The sequence below is a fragment of the Schistocerca nitens genome, chromosome 9 (genome assembly GCF_023898315.1).
Source record: "Schistocerca nitens isolate TAMUIC-IGC-003100 chromosome 9, iqSchNite1.1, whole genome shotgun sequence".
NCBI lineage: Eukaryota > Metazoa > Arthropoda > Insecta > Orthoptera > Acrididae > Schistocerca > Schistocerca nitens.
Window position 1 is genome coordinate 368,629,832 of NC_064622.1, and position 17,306 is coordinate 368,647,137.

At 38.9% G+C, this 17,306-nt stretch overlaps 1 protein-coding gene across 2 annotated transcripts; it reads right to left on the bottom strand.

Annotated features, from left to right (window-relative positions):
• Positions 1-1,320: 1,320 nt before the first annotated feature.
• On the bottom strand, positions 1,321-16,521 carry LOC126203865 (sodium/bile acid cotransporter 7-like). Of its 2 annotated transcripts, XR_007540398.1 has the most exons (7): positions 16,394-16,521; positions 16,039-16,258; positions 15,818-15,965; positions 15,493-15,739; positions 8,761-8,886; positions 8,101-8,275; positions 1,580-1,708 (listed from the first exon to the last, which is right to left on the bottom strand). XR_007540398.1 is itself a non-coding variant. In XM_049938241.1 (6 exons), exons 1-6 carry the CDS (start codon positions 16,497-16,499, stop codon positions 1,572-1,574), a joined length of 984 nt encoding a protein of 327 aa, XP_049794198.1. In that variant the 5' UTR covers positions 16,500-16,521; the 3' UTR covers positions 1,321-1,571. The 2 variants fall into 2 exon arrangements, 1 of the variants encoding a protein (XP_049794198.1); XM_049938241.1 differs by lacking the exon at positions 8,101-8,275 and having other exon boundaries at positions 1,321-1,708.
• Between the last annotated feature and the right edge of the window lie 785 nt (positions 16,522-17,306).

Sequence of the window (17,306 nt, forward strand, 5' to 3'; positions counted from 1 at the left end):
GGTATATAGGTCAGCTGAGAAAAAAGAAAATTCATTATTATGGCAGGCTCACCCCACCCCACCCCCACCCCACCCATCTGCTGCTCACCATTAATTTATCAGGAACTTCTTGACACCATTTTCCTCATCACACCAGCAATTCTCAGGAAATTTTTTTCCAAGTTTGAGAAGCTACCCTCCTACGGTTAATAGGAACATGTTTGAGTAAACTGAAAGAAGAAATACATTGTATTTTTCAGAAGATAGAGTTTAAAAAACCAAATTTAATTCTTAAAAATGGAAAAAAAATCAAGAGGATCATACAAACCCAGCAAGAAAATTTTGAATTATTTGTTGCTCTCAGTGTCCACTTATCATTATTTTGGCTAAATATATTACTTACTACTAGTGTTTCACAATTTAGATGCACAACATACTCTTACGACCTGATCTTTCCACTTTCACTTCCTTGTTAGTAGTGTATATTACACTTGCATTTTCCTATCTCAAAGAAACTAACCATAATTCCAATTTCATTTCTCATCTAATTAACCACAACTATTACCTTCTTTTGAAAAAGTGAGATTTGTCCCATAGGTGTGTGTGTCAATTGCAAAGTACTGTGAAAATAGAGATTTTTTGAAAATATTTAGAAGTTGCAAATCACTGCTTCCTAAAAATAAAGTGCGTTATCACTCATTTCCCCCTCCAGAGTGTGTGGTACTTTCTTCCTTGTTTACCATTCACTCCTCAGGAAACTGTTCAATCTACGAAGTTCTACATCAGTGTTCTAATACAATGATTGCTATCACACACACACACACACACACACACACACACACACACACACACACACACCATTTCTGGGAACTGAGAACCCACTGAGCACCTGTGCCTGGAGATGATGTAGGACTTCATCTGGTAGGACTTTATCCCACAGATAAAAGTAGCCAACAGTCTACTTTCAAATAGGCTTGACTGCTGTTCAGCACCCCCTTCTGTGGTGGTAGCAACTTATCCTAATTCAGATACTTAGTGTGCTTGTTTAAGCAGTTTATAATGTCCATATCAAACCTTTCATTGTGGAAAGACCATGTGCAAGTAAAGGACCCTTATGCCGTTTTAAACCTGTATACTTAATGGCTACTCAACTCTAAATGTCTGGTTTTCATGGCCATGGTTCTAGCATTGAACTCTCTTAGGTTGTAATACTATGAAAGAAGTACTGTACTGATTCACCGTGAGTGTTGATAGCTCAGGTTATAGAACCGTAGCCACAGAAACCAGAGATCTAGATTTGAATCAAAGTCTGGCATATAGTTTTAATCTACCATGAAGTACTTGGGACAGTAAGCAGTTTATTATGTTTTTTTTTTAAGTTCTCTGAATTCTGTACAGTGACCAATATGAGCAACTAATTAGGTAATGTGGGAAAAAAGTTCAAAATTACTCAACTGAAACAACATTCTTATGGTTAATCATTTCTCTTGGGTCTTTCTGCGTGATGACGGAGGTAAATTTGCATCTTCATTGAATATATTCATCCAGATGCACCATGAGACTTCATTTTGTTACTTATCATGTCCAGAATCTCAATTCACCCAGTTTTTCATGTGCTGTCCAAGCAGTTCTCCCAGTATGATTTGACTTGGATAGTACAGCAACAATGGCAGTGATGCACTATAAAGGTGCCCATAACCAGAGTACATTGTCCTTAGAATCGGAATTCCTGTAAAGAAGCATTTCAATATACAATTATTACATTTATAACACTATGAAAAACTAGTAAGTATTTTGTTAAAAAGGTTTACTGTATGACTAGAAAGGAAGATTAGGAATTAACTTCTGGTCAGTGAAGCCAATAAGAGGCAGCGCACAGGCTCAGAATAGATAAGGATGGCAAAGGAAATCAGCCATGCTCTTTCGAAGGAACCATCCCAGCATTTGCCTTAAGCAACCACAGAAAACATAAATCAAAATCACTGGAGAGGGATGTGAAACTATGTTCAGTGACTTACCTGTTTATTTCTTCAGTAACAGCTCAGCTGAAACTAGGTTGTAACTCTATGACTAGCTTTTTTTAGTGTATCCAGCCTCTTCTCTCTTTTATCTGAATGTTCCATCGTACATCACTTTCATTTCTCTGTGTACAATACCTGCTAAACAGTAGCTTCTCTTGCTCACCTGACACTTTTCCACTTGGGCTACTGCCACAATATCACGCCTTTCATTCTATTCCCTCATATTAAATGAGTACTGTTTACTTGCCATCTCCCAGCTACTATATACTTTTTTAATAGGTCCTTTCTCTCATGAAAATGGTCACTATTTGTGTAGGTTCTAAATGTGCTCCCCCCCTACATTTCCAATGCCTACTGCTTCAACAACTTCTGTTCCAAAAGCTGAGACAGATTGTTTCCATTAATATGTATATGAGATCTGTTCAAAAAATTCTGGAACATTCATTATTTCGCAATCTATGGTGTGTTGGAGCAAAATCCAGTTGGCATTCCTGCACAAACCTGTGTTTAATGTGTAACTGTTTGTGAATTTTGAGATGGCAGAATGAGAGGAGCAATGCATCTGCATTAAATTTTTTGTGAAACTCAAGAAAACCTTTACAGAGACACAACAAATGATGCATGAAGCCTATGGTGATGAGTGATTAAAACATACTCGATGTTACGAAAGGTTCATACGGCTTAAAAATGACCAGATGGAAGTTAAAGATAACCCTCTTCGGAACACCCTTTGACATCTACTGACAATGCTCATGTCAGGAATGTCAATGAAATTGTGCATGTCAATCGAAGACTGCCTGTCCAGCAGATTGCAGAAGAACATAACACTTCAGCTGGATCATGTCACGAAATCGAGACACAGCATCTTGGAATGCATTGTGTTGCCGCCAACTTCACCCATAGCTCAATGTGGGTCTATGTTATGATGTTGAGACCAAGGCTCAGTCTTCACAATGGGTTGGGAAAGGTTCTCCAAGACCCAAAAAGCTTGTCAGATCTGGTCAAATGTTAAAACCATGCTGACAGTTTTATTTTACTTTGAAGGATTAGTTCTTCATGAATTCGTGCCACAGGGACAAACTGTTAATCAATGGTATTATCGGGACGTGTTATGACACCTGCGAGAAAATGTGGCAAGGAAACAGCCTGAAATGTGACAAGACAGTTCATGGCTCTTGCATCACAATAATGCACCTGCACATTCATCCCTGTTGGTGCGCGACTAATGCAACATAAAACGAAATAACTGTGCTGCCTCCTCCTCCTCCGCACTCTCCACACTTGGCAACTGCAGACTTTTTTTTTAATTTCCAATGTTGAAAACACCATTGAAAGGATGAAGATTTGCAACAATAGAAGAGATAAAGGAAAGTTCGCAGATGGCGAGAGGCATACCACAACTGCATTGGGAGCAGTGTGTCAGTTGTGGAGGAGAGTATTTCGTAGGAGGCCATACACAATAAGTGAAAGATAACTGTAGAAAAATTTTGTAGACAAAGTTTTGGAATTTTTTGAACAGACTTCATATCTGCTGGTGTCACTCTGACTTCTCTTCTACTTGGTGGGTGTGCTATCTTGTCTGTTATTATCATGGGAAAGAGAGCATTTTGCATTGAAGCAAGACTTTTTCTGAACTAATTCTGGTATTCTAATTTCCAATCTGAAGTTGGTATTTTTCTCTATGCTGTAGTTTGTTTGTGTTGCAACATTCAAGGTTGCCTTTCCGTGGTAATTTTTCAGAAGTGTGTTCAACAGTTCAACTTCAACACCCCAGTGTATAACATCTCAACGTTTTTTTTTCTTTTATTAAAAAGTATAAGCAGTTCCACAATATACGTACTCAATAGAAAACAATTATTTCAAGAGTGGAATACCAATATAAACCTACTGAATATTATGAGAAGAAAATACAAGCTGACGAGCTGATACATCACGACCACAACCCATCACGAGACAGAATGCTGCCATCTGGTTACTGTGCCCCCACTGAGAGAATCTCTGCTCTCATAGACCAATACCTTCAATCTATTACCCGGAACCTATCCTCCTATATAAAAGATACCAACCATTTACTCGACCGACTCTCCACAGTTCCTGCCCTATACCACACGGTGCCCTGCTCGTCACTATTGATGCTACCTCCCTGTACACTAACATTCCTAATAGCCATGACCTTACTACTATCAAACACTGCCTTTCCAGATGCCCTATGGATTCCAAACCAACAACCTTCTTCCTAGTCTCCATGACCAACTATATCCCCACCCACAATTACTTCTCCTTTGAAGGCATTACCTACAAACAAATCTGCGGTACAGCTATGGGCACCCACATGGCACCATCCTATGCTAACCTATTCATGGGTCACCTAGAGGAATCCTTTCTAAAAACACAGAATCCTAAACCCCTCACCTGGTTCAGATTTATTGATGACATATTTGCTATCTGGATTGAAGGTGAGGACACCTTATTCACATTCGTCCAGAACCTCAACAACTTCTCCCCCATTTGCAAAGCTACCTTCCTAGATGTTGACCTCCATCTCAGAGATGGCTACATCAGTACCTCCGTCCATATCAAACCTACTAACCACCAGCAATACCTCCACTTCGACAGCTGCCACCCATTCCTTACCAAGAAGTCCTTTCCGTACAGCCTAGCCACCCATGGTCGTTGCATCTGCAGTGACGAGTAATCCCTCTCAAAATATACTGAGGGTCTCACTGAAAGCCTTCACTGACTGTAATTATCCTCCCACCACCTCTCAAAGTCCCACAGTCCAGCCGCAGACGAGCATTCCACTCGTAACCCAGTACCATCTGGGACTGGAGCAACTGAATTACATTCTCCACCAGGGTTTCGATTACCTCTCGTCACGTCCTGAAATGAGAAATGTCCTGCCCAATATCCTTCCCACCCCTCCTACCGTGGTGTTCTGCCGTCCACCAAACATACACAATATACTCATCCATCCTTACACAACCCCTGCTCCCAATCCCTTACCTCATGGCTCATACCCCTGCAATGGACCTAGATGCAAGACCTGTCCCATACATCCTCCTACCACCACCTACTCCAGTCCGGCCACTAACATCACCTATCCCATCAAAGACAGGGCTACCTGTGAAACCAGTCATGTGATTTACAAGCTAAGCAGCAACCACTGTGCTGCATTCTATGTATGCATGACAAAGAACAAACTATCTGTCCGCATGAATAGCCACCAACAAACTGTGGCCAACAAACAAGTGGATCACCCTGTTGCTGAACACACTGCCAAACATGATATCCCTCATCTCAATGACCGCTTCACAGCCTGTGCCATATGGATCCTTCCCACCAACGCCAGCTTTTCTGGATTGCACAGGTGGGAACTTTCCCTGCAATACATCCTACATTCCCGTAACCCTCTTGGCCTCAACCTTCGTTAGTCACTGCCCTCACCCATCCAGCCCCCTCCCTGTTCCCATACCAGCACTATACAGCCCTCCATCTAAACTTCAATGCTTCACTGTGCACCACTCCCACCATACTACCCCTCCCCCTCCCTGCCCGTCTCCTCCTTACCCCCACCCACTCGCCACTCCCATCATGCACTGGTGCTGCTGCTCACAGTGTGGTTTCAGTTCTCTGAGACTGCAGACGTGTGTGTGTGTGTGTGTGTGTGTGTGTGTGTGTGTGTGTGTGTGTGTGTGTACTGCTGACAAAGGCCTTAATGGCCGAAAGCTACAATTGTGTGAATCTTTTTGTTGTGCCTATCGCAACTCCGCTATATGGTGAGTGGCAACTTTCCTTTTCTGGTATTGTTATATCTATAAAGGAGGATTCATCCAAAAGCTAAAATTATCAGTATTGTTTATGTGCCAGCCAAAGAATTAATTAGCAGCTCAACTATTCACTCTGTTCATCCATGAGACTTACAAACCACTAGATACATGCAGAGTCGCACAGGTAGATTGCTTGTTCCTTGACTTCTGGAAGGCATAAGACCATTACTTTTCACAATATGTATACATGACCTAGCAGATAATGTCAGTTTGCAGATGATGCTGTTGTATACAGAGAAGACATAAACCTCGAAAGTTGTAGCATATGCAGAACAACCTGCAGAGGATCAACACTTGGTGCAGGGAGTGGCAATTGGCCCTGAACATGAACAAATGTAACATACTGTAAATATATACACAGGAAGACCCTTTATTGTATGATTACAAAACTGCATAACAATTGATGGAAGCATTATGCCATAGGGAGAGATCTGAAGTGGAACAACCACACAAAATTAACTGCAAGTAAAGCAGATGCCAGGCTGAGATTCACTGGAAGAATCCTCAGGAAATATAGACCATCAATACAGTAAGTAGCTTATAAAACACTAGTTCAACCACTACTTGAATACTGTTTGTCACTATGGGATCCATACCAGACAAGACTGATAATACAGAAGATTCAAAGAAGAGCAGTACATTTCATTATAAATTTATTTAGTAAGAGTGAAAGTGTCACAGAGATGCTCAGCCAACCCCAGTGACAGGTGCTGCAAGAGAGGCATTCTGCATTGTGGTATGGCCTACTGTTAAAGTTCTGAGAGTGTATGTTTCTAGAAGTCACCCAATATATTGTTTCCTCCTATGTATATCTCATGAAAAGGGCGATCAAGATAAAATTAGAGAGATTCAAGCCCACATGGAGCTTACCAGCAACCTTTCATCTCGCAAACAATATGCAACTGGGTCAGGAAAAGAGGGAAGTCACAGTGGTATACAAAGTAAACTCACCACATGCCATAAGGTGTCTTGCAGAGTACAGATGTAGATTCTGTGATTTGTTACCATTAGCAGCCATGGTTATAATGTTCTAGTAAATCAGTCATTACTTTTATATTCATCACTTCAATGTATATTTTCCTGTTGAGCAAGGGAACATACTTAGGACTGTGCTTGGAGCTGTCACGAAACAATCACAATTTATATGGACTGTTAAGAATCTCTTGCCAATTTGCTAATGCCTTTATTTTCATGGCAATAAACAAAGTGATTTTCTTCAGAAGAAAATCTAAAACATCTGTTCCCATTTTAGAAAATATGAAACCTAGCAGAGTTGTAGAGTTTCTCTTGCAGCCTTGAGGCCAATAACTCAGTTGTTTGCCTGAAGACAGTTCACTTTATCCTGTGGATAGGCAAAACCATTAAAAACTGGAACTGGCAGTTCCTCAGAGTGTGGGATGGTTCATATTGCAGATGCATTACTGTAATAAGAGAGAAAATGATAGTTTGTCTCGCTAACACTTATAGAACTAACAAGCCAAAAGTAAAAGTCATTTATAGGATCCTGGGAACACCTGAGTGCATATACTTGTATCCTCCTTTTGTTCGGCCATGAAGCATTTTCTCATAGTTGTGACACACAATATGCTAAAGTCCAGTGACACACAATATGCTAAGTCCATTGTCTTGGTCGCCAAGAGCAACTGCAAAATAAGATTTATAGGTACACTTTATATTCAGCTTTTGCAGACAGTGACCAACATCCAAGCATTACAGAAGGCAACAGACATTTACATAGTTATTTATCTCTCAGAATTAATAATCAGCAATGTTTATTTTCCTCTGACAACACAATCAAAGGACAATGATACACGAAAACAGTTTAAAGCTGTATAAAATTCAGATTTTGCTGTACTTCAGGTGGCTAACTTGATCATATGCATCATGTTTTAAGGATGAATGCAAATCAAGGCACCTTTTGAAACATTATTCATCAAACAACTTACACTAAAATACATTTGCAATAAAATGACACTGTACAGCCTGTGAAGGAAAAACTATGAATCATTCCACAGCGTTATAAGCAACAACTGAAAGTTTCACAATTCATCACAATTACAGCAAATAAACATAGCCAGTGACACATTTGATATCAGTGCTAAAGCAATTTCTAGAAATAGTTCAAAAATCTCATGCAACAGGAAATGAAGGAACAAATTAATCAGTGCTATACTTGATAGTACATAACAATAAAGTTTCACACTGAAAATGCATGAAATATTGTTCAGGTAAATACCTCCTGTAATAAGTAAATTGCAGAAGCTTCACGTTACCTTTGTCTGGTACAACATAACCATGCATCCATGCATAATTCAGAATTTGAATAATTTTTACACCTCGCTCACAAACATGCCTCTTACCACAAGCTGACATTATTTCTTTATTGCATATACTGCCCTTCATCAACACCAAACCAAAAATACTTTGGTACTTTATTTAAAGCTTGCCCTATGTAATAACAGAAAAAAATGTGGATTAACGACACGAAAATCAAATAAAAAAATGTCTGACATCGAGATATGACACATATGATGTCTCCACATGCCACAGTTATGGAAATTATGTCAAGGCTGACAGAAACACATAAATGAAAATTACAGTAGATCTAGATTTTCTGGAAAACAAATGCATGAGTACTTGAAAGTAAGGCTATACAAAGAAATTAATGTTCATTTCACAGATTAAAAAAAATGTCAAGGGAAAGGCCTTCTCAAATGCTTCTTTCTTCCAAGACACTGTTTCCCTCTATTACTCTTTAGAGTGAACAGAAATTTGACTTAGCAAAGCTTGAAATATTTCAGTCAGCCTTTGCATTTTTTAAGCAGATACCTGGAGCAAAATATATAAAAAAGAAAGAAAAATTGAGTAATATTTACAAAACATTTTTAGGAGTGCCTTCATGCGTCAAATTAAACATAACTAGAATGGCTCACCAAGGGAGAGAGACTTGTGTGTTGAACAGAACATAATTGCCTTTGTGTCCTGTAGTGAAAACTTTGATGGAAGATATCTGGTTGTCCAAAAAATGAGAAGTAGCAATGTCATTTGTAGAATTACCACTGCAACAGCATGAAACTAATTTAATGTATTCTATTAGTAGGAAACATATCAATTTCAACATTTTGCACGTACATCAAAATAAATTTCAAAATACCACATGAGCATTATAATACGCACATGGCTGAAGAAAAGACTTATACCAATTCATTTTATTTATTTGTTTATAACAACAAAAACAATCAATTATTGATAAAATTATTTAATTGGATTGATAAAAAAAAAATCTACTCACCAAGCGGTGGCAGAACGTACACATTAAAGACTGTTGTGATTGCCAAGCTTTCAGAGTCAGTGGCTCCTTCTTCAGGGTTGAAGGTGAAGGAAGAGGAAGAATGATGAAGCTGAAGGACTGGAGAGATCTAGGAAAAGGGGTAGATTTTGGGAAAGTTGCCCACAACCGCAGGTCAAGGGAGACTTACCGTACAGGATGAGAACTACGGTAAGTCTCCCATGATCTGATGTTCTGGGTGACTTTCCCAAAATCTACCCATTTTCCTAGACCTCTCCAGTCCTTTTTCTTCACTCTTCTTCCTTCCCCTTCAACCCTTCTGCCTGAAGAAGGAGCCACTGGCTCCGAAAGCTTGCCAGTCACAGCAGTTTATGTGTGTGTTCTGCCACTGCTTGGTGAGTAGATTTTTTTTATCTATACAATTAAATAAGTTTATTTATTTGTTTGTTTTCAAGAATATAAGAGTTCAAGAAATGCCTTAATTGCAGTCTGCAAACACTTACTGAAGGAAGTGATACATAAAACAACTTGATGCACACAAAAAGTTACTGTCAGTGTTTAATGAAAAAAAAAAAAACTTCTGCTGTTGATACAGGTGATCACTTCACAAAATTGGTAATATCTAACAAGAAAGCATACCCAAAACTTCCTTACAGGCAATTTGTCATATGGAATAACGGTAACAGTTAGCCCATTTAGTCACACACAAGAAACATGGTGTTCGCAGAGAGCAGTTGGATGCCTGCGGTGTGTACGTCGCATCTATGAACCATTCAAATGACATACTCCCTTGGTATTGATAATGAACTACTGAAACTATTGACAACATAGATATAGATTTCAGAATCATTTTGTTTCTAGCACCACAGTACAGCACTAGGAATATGTATTCCATCTTCAGCCAAAATTAAAGGATGCGTCATACAGACATGCACACACACTTGAAAGTGCTGACAGAAACCCACAAAGGCTACCGCCAGGTGGTGCAGTGTAAAACAATGTGCAGAAATGTTTCAGTTTTGCCAAGTTATAATAATACGTAAGGAATGTGTACAGTGTGAAATTCCAGGGATTTAGCCATTAAAATCTGCAGAGAATTGATAATATGCCTTCTGTAGACATACAGCGTTTTGTATTGCATACACATTTTTGTATCTCTTGCTTATAAACTGTCCCATTTAATTCCACTTTATTTTCAGTCTGTATAGTGTATCCTGTTTCAGTGCTAGCCCACAGTCACACTTTAGCGCAGAATACTAATAATTTGCTACACTGACCAATGACTGTCACTTGGTGCATGAATGAAAGTTTATTTACTTTGAAAACTAGTTTGTATTAAAGAACTGTCCACAGCACAGTCACCAATAATTCAAGGCAAAATCATCTGCAAAGTTCAAGTAATGTCACCAAGTTTTGCACCACAGAAACAGTCAATTGCTCTAGTAGACAGACACAAGCAGGAAAAATACCATAAGCAACAAATAATTCTGTGGTGATATGTCTTACCTGTGGTAAGACGTGACTGCCCATCCCCTTGTGGCTTACAAAATGTTCATCTCATTCGCTGTTGGCAGCATGCAACCTCTTGGGCGTGTGACTGCGCCCCCCCCCCCCCCCCCCATATATATTTCTGGTGCTGCAGTATTTATAATGCTGCCAGATACTTAATTTCCTCTCCCCCTCTGGGTTCACATAAAGGGCTACAATGACAGTTTCAACAACACAAAATGATGGTTAGCTCAGGATAATGGCATGGAGGTGGTTTGGTGAGAAGTTTCAAAGCTGACAGGAGTCACTGTAGCACCAGTGTGTAGCAGAAAGACACTAGTTGCTGATATTATAAATGGTTTATCAGAATCTGGATAACAAAATAGTTTCCAGTGTGTTAATGTCAATTTGACTATCTGAATCTTCTGAGAAATACTATGCTTGCTTGCTACTGCATACAGCTGCTAAATGGCCTCCTTTGGCACAACACTGGTGGTTTGCACTATGGAAACATCTCTTATGTTGGTCATCTGAAAGAAAAAACATTAAGTGCACAAACTGCTGGCTGCCTATGATGTGTCCTGCTACATGGCAAGTTCCAGTTTGCTGCCAAGATGGTAGTAATGTTTGCTTGGTAGGTGCTTATAGCTGGCTGAAAATTATCATTGCCTTCACACTGTACTATTATTTGAAATGCCCACAAATGACAAACTTTTTGATGCATACTATTTTTCTAATTTTTGAGATTGCTCTATTTGTGCCTCATCCTGTTAAATGAGTTACAATGCCTGAGCTATTTGCAACACTTATTTGAGCAAAGGGTCTAGTAATCTGAATTCCTTGTGGTGGAGTTCTCTATCTGGCACATGGTGTACTATGATATTCCGCTTAGAGAATCCATATATGATGTCTGACATCTATCGCACTGAAATGAGAATTTGTGATCCAAATCGTGAAGATCCATTAACCAGCTTTTGTAGTACAAATTGCCTTTTTCCGAATACAAATAATGTACAAGACTCCATACTGATTGTTACTTGGTATAGCAATGAGACTCTTTTCACTTTGGAAACTAGTTCACAAGCAAGATTTGTCATCAACACAATCACCAATAAGGTAAGTAAAGACCCTGAATGAAGTAGAGGTAGCGTAGCACAGTTTGTCATTGTACAAGCACTTCGATTGACCTATTATATACGCAGTGTGCAGGTGTAGTATCATAAGTGACATTATACCCTGGCAACATTTTTTATTCACATTACAAGTTGACTGACCATTTCCATGGGACAGTCCATGGTGTACTAAATCACCACATGACTTCCTTTATGACTGTAGGGTGTGGGTAACAGTGTTTTTCTTGTTTATCAAAACTGGTGTTAACGGTATTTTTTAAGAAAGTTTGGACTGTGATGTTAGTTGCTGGTGATAATGTTCGTCTGTGATTGGTAGGTATCATGGAGTTTGTTTTACCTGAGGTTAGGTTTTCTGTATTAGTCATATAAGCAAGTTTTGGCTTTGTGGTACTGCAGACAGGTCAACTAATAAAGTTTATACTGCCTTTGTTAATTTTCACAATTTTTGGCAGAGTGTATTGGTCTCGCCTTTTGATTTTGCTTGTGCTGTTTTACTATTTTGGTATCAGTTTTTTGAGATGAGCTACAAAAGCCAACTGATGTTGAAGAATCAGCCTTTCATTAGTTTTCATGAAATTTTGTGAATACTGGTCCCACGTTTTGGCTTTTTGTACTGTTACACGTTGCACAATTTTTATATCGTATTGGCCTTTCAATTTTGTTTATGTCAATGTTGCATTTTGTATATTTTACTGTGAATGTGTACTCTTTTGTGGCTTTGTGTGATGCCATTGGTTAAATGCGATGTGTGGTAACAAATGCCTGTTTATCCGTAAACATATCAGCAGTGAAGTAATTAGAAGTAGTTCTGCCTCTCCCCCCCCCCCCCCCCCCCCCCGAAAAAGTGGAGGAAACTTGCCTATTACAGCCTCTACAAACCAGACATCTTGTCAGTCTTGGGCAACAAATTAAGCAAAGATTTCCCCATGTTTTTCAGCAATCAACCTTCAGTAACTTCCTCATAGTTCTAAATAATGAAACTGGATTTGCTACTCACACCTTAAGTTATGCAGAGTCGAAAATGGCTTTCTATTTTGTTGCAGTTTACTTTTATTTTAAACGGACTTCACCATAAATGACTGTGTTTGAATGGGGAGAAATATAAAACGTATATATTCTGACATTGCTCTCAGAATCTTCATATTCACAAGGGCCTTCGACGGTTCAACGTAATGTATAATTAGCCAAATATTGGGGAGCACGACTCATAATGTAAGGACATTTCAGTGTAAGCAGGAAGTATATGAAAAAACTATTGTTTGAGTGGAGTCGTCTTATTACTGTAGAGAATGAAGAAGGGCAGGAATACTTCTACAAAAGTCAAAACTTGTCCATTATATGTACAAAACTTTCTTGTATATCTAAATTTTTAAATAAACTAAGAGAATCGATAAGATTTTAGGGCCAGACTACCTTTCTTTTCTGTCTACTTCATCTATTTAAAACATGTAACCTACATATAGGGCATAGCTTTGACTAAATTAGACGAATCCCTCAATATTTTTTCCCATTTGGTGCTGGAATCCTAAGACTGAAAGTGCTTTGAGAATACTATAGATTTGCTTCAATATTTGGCCTTTAAAAAAAAAAAAAAAAAAGAAAAAAAAAGAAAAAAAAATCATATGGCTCACTGCCAGGTATAAGATATTTGACGTTATGCCACTTACCCATAACTGGTATCAACAATACCAGTTGAGATATATAGCTCAACTTTAAGGACCAATTTGGTATTGTCATAGTATGTGTAAACAGGAAATTTTGTATGTAGCGTACCATTGGAGACCTTATAATTGTAATTAACTAGTGCATGAACTATAGATTATGACATCCATTGAACAAAATATGAAACAGTAAAATTTACGTCAGTTTGGTAAGCGAAAGCGTCCGATCCCGCCCGTCTGCTTTGACCCATGACGTCACAAATATGGCGGAAATCTAAAACAAACACACACACTTTCCACAAGAAGCCTAATGACACTAACGGGACAAGCGCGGGAAATGGGGTGTTTTGGGTGGGGGCAAACTAAATGTAAACAAATTTAGACGCCTTGCGTAGCTACAACGTGTAAGTGTAGAAGAAAAAACATAAACACCAGCAAAGTAAAACCCACCCACCTCCCCAGGGGTCATAACCCCTGCAACCCATAGAAGATAAAGATGCTTCAGTAGCTGATAAGTGTTTTTTGTCTTTAAAAAAAAAAAATCTCACGAGATAGAACGAACAGATCAGAAAAGTAAATAAAATAAGACAAAACAGAATTGGAGACAGCCACACTCAAACCAAACATGACGTCACACACGACAACACCCTTACGTCACGGGTCAAAGCCGACGCGTGGGATCGGACACTTCTGTCGACCCCAACGTAGTTACACCCCCCCCTTTTAGTGTTCTATGGTTAAGCAGTTTGCATATCAGTCGTTAGTAGATTCTGGTGTGGTCACACTCCACCTTTAACACCAACAAAAGACTAGGGTCAATGGAAGGGTGTGATTCCACCTGTCTGCTTTGACCCATGACGTAAGGGTGTTGTGGTGTGTGACGTAATTAAGGCACGGTGTTTGTGAGTTGGTTGTGTTTGTAGATGTTGTCTTGTTGTGTTTCATGGTGCCGTGTGTGTGTGTGTGTGTGTGTGTGTGTGTGTGTGTGTGTGTGTGTGTGTGTGTGTGTGCACTGAGTATAATGTGTTGTATTTGGTTCACTTGAGCCTTGGTGCTAGATGTGTAAAGTTGTTGGCAGTGCTTGTAATTCCAAACAGAAGGTTTGGGAGTTTTTTCAATGAGTTATCAATTTTTTTTGTTTGTGTGTTTGGCGTTTTTGTTTGGTGTTATTGGTTTGTTGTTTGTAGTGTGGGAAGATGTTCCATTTGTGCCTGTGTGAGTTGGGGAGGGAGTTGTGCTGGCCAACCTAGTTTGCAGTGCTGGAATTTGTTGGTGGTAAGTAACTTTTTTTTTTCTCTTGTTGTGATGTGTTGTGTATTTATGGTGTACCGAATGTGTTTTAATTTATATAGGGATGTTTGGTTTGTGGATTTTTGAGGTTATGGTTTTATTTTTTGTAGTTGTAGGTGTGTTTTGGTGTCAGTAGTTGTGGTTGACCTATATAGGTCACCGGAAATGCCTGATTCCCATTTCCGTAGTTGTAGGTGTTTTGGTATTGTCACCTGTGGTTGACCTATATAAGTCAAGGGAAGTGTCCAATTCCTGCAGATTATGTTGGTGTAGCAGAATGTTGATTTTTTTTTCCTTCTATTATATTTCGCTTGTCCTCACTCTAAGACCCTCAAGACGCTTAAAATTACTGTTTATGCCATAGTGATGAAGTCAGGGTCAAAGCAGACTGGTGGAATCGGACACTTCCGTAATCCCAAAGATTATGACTCAAGAATGTAGACAGCTTGACATACGGAAGATTTTATTGGTCTGCGGAGCATGCTCGGATAGCCTAAGTGATATGGCAACTGTTCACGATAAGTGGGAACTCCAGGTGCGGGTAAAAATTACATACTGGAACCCCCTTTTAATTTTTTTCAACACAGCGCAGACATGAACATCAGGCTTCACTACTGGTCAATTTGTTACCAAAACCAGATCTGCTTTCGCATTCATTGGCTTAGCCAACTCAAAACCAAACTGTCACCTTCCAACGTAACCTAGAACTCGGTTGTGCTCAATCAGAATCGGCGTGGAGAGGGTGGGGGCATCTAAAACATAGCTTTAGCCTTAGGTTTGCACCTTTTATGCAGTGCGGCTTACCTGAGAAAACTGAAACTAGTACATTAATGGGCTGTAATTCTACATCTAGATGTGACATAAATATGTCACAAAAGGTTATAAACACAGTCATCAGTAACGCCAACTGTCTAATCTTCAATGCAATACTGTGTTGCAGTCTCATTCCAGTTACTTTGCGAACAATTTGCCCAACAAGCAGTGGTATGCCCACAGTGAGAATTAGGTCATGCAATGATTTGACAGGTGAAACCACTGCTGCTGATCTTATCTGTAACAATGAAATAAGAATAACACAAACCACTGTTATACAAAAAGAAGGTATGAATACCCACCGAAGAAAACATACCAGTATCAACAATATAAGTGGCGTCGTTATCATTCCAAGAAGTGCACCTACAATACAGTTTACTATTGCAGCTGCCTCGTTGCCGTCTGCACAAATAGTAGCCACGACGGATGACGATGAGACAGGCATACTGCTAGAAATGATAAAACTTCACTGGAAACATTAAGCTGCCTCGAGCGGCCTCGGTACACTCCATTACTGGAAATACAAATGCAAAGTACCCTTTCATAATCCAATCATCCACACCAGTTGGCGCAAGAATAACAGTCAAAAGTTTGACGAAGAGTGGAGTAAATAAAAGTGAAAAACACTGGGTGACGAAATGTAAATCATACTGTTTGGCAGCAGTCAACAGATTATCGGTTGGAAGAGTTAAGCCACTTAAAAGAAATACGATTGGTACTGTTCCATACTTCGCGCTGGTGTCGGGCCACGGTAAACCTTATAAAAAAAAAAAAAAAAAAAAAAAAAAAAAAAAAAAAAAAAAAAAAAACGTAATAATAACGAACAAACAGCACTATAATTTCTGGCAGTCGCAAGAGCACAGCATGTTAGCTAATAGAAATATTAACAAACCGCCGTCAGCAGTTAAATGGGGTACGATTTCAGCAATGAAAATCACAACTAAAACAGCGATAAGAAACCAGTATTTCAAAATTTTTCTGCTTCTTGCCATCACCATACAGTAAGTAAATATAAACACATCAACGATACACATAACGAGCTTCGGTCAAAGACGTATGAAGTATCGATGTGATATCGATATTAAGCGAGCTGTGCATACGACTGGCAATGATTCCACATTGTTTCCGCAAAGAAAGCGGGAATTCTGTTTCTTTTTATTGTTACCCGTCCACAACGACGATGTTATTTAAGTCGCAACGTCGCCACACAGTACAGTTAGAGAAGCAAATGTAGACATTGAAACTTTTATTCCGTCTCGATTTCAAAATGTTTATTCATATGACCGGTTTCGGTTCCTCTACAACTATCTTCAGATCTGTAACGATAATGATACTAATTTACCATTTCACGAATGCAAGCCTTTTTCACCATATCTAATCAACATCAAATGTACCACAACATACCTGATATTTCGGTTACAGGAGTAACCCATCCAAATACAGCAACTTCCACATTCTGCGTCACAAAAAATTGGTTGGCAGAATGCATGCCATTTACATTAATTATAACACTATTACCGACAGGTGGCGTCTGTTGCATTTGTTACATTACATATGCACATACTGTATTCAGTAGATTTTTTTGTAACTAACTTTTATCTCTAAAAATACTTAATTAAAGCAGACCATGGAGGAAATCAAGATATAGAAATCGCTCTTTGTTTTTAGATCGTATAAAAATGATAATTTTATTGTGTTCTTCAATTTTGATAAGTACATGTTTTAACCCTGACATCCTCTGATTTTAATTAAGTATTTTTAGAGATAAAAGTTAATTACAAAAATTTACTGAATACAGAATGTGC

Excerpts from the sequence above, each read along its gene's own strand:
- LOC126203865 (XM_049938241.1), bottom strand. The coding sequence starts at position 16,499 with ATGGTGATGGCAAGAAGCAGAAAAATTTTGAAATACTGGTTTCTTATC. Across the intron at positions 8,887-15,492 it reads ACTAGTTTCAGTTTTCTCAG|TGGTAATTCTACAAATGACA; the intron begins GTAAGCCGCACT and ends ATGCTGTTGCAG. Across the intron at positions 1,709-8,760 it reads ACACAAGTCTCTCTCCCTTG|GAATTCCGATTCTAAGGACA; the intron begins GTGAGCCATTCT and ends GCTTCTTTACAG.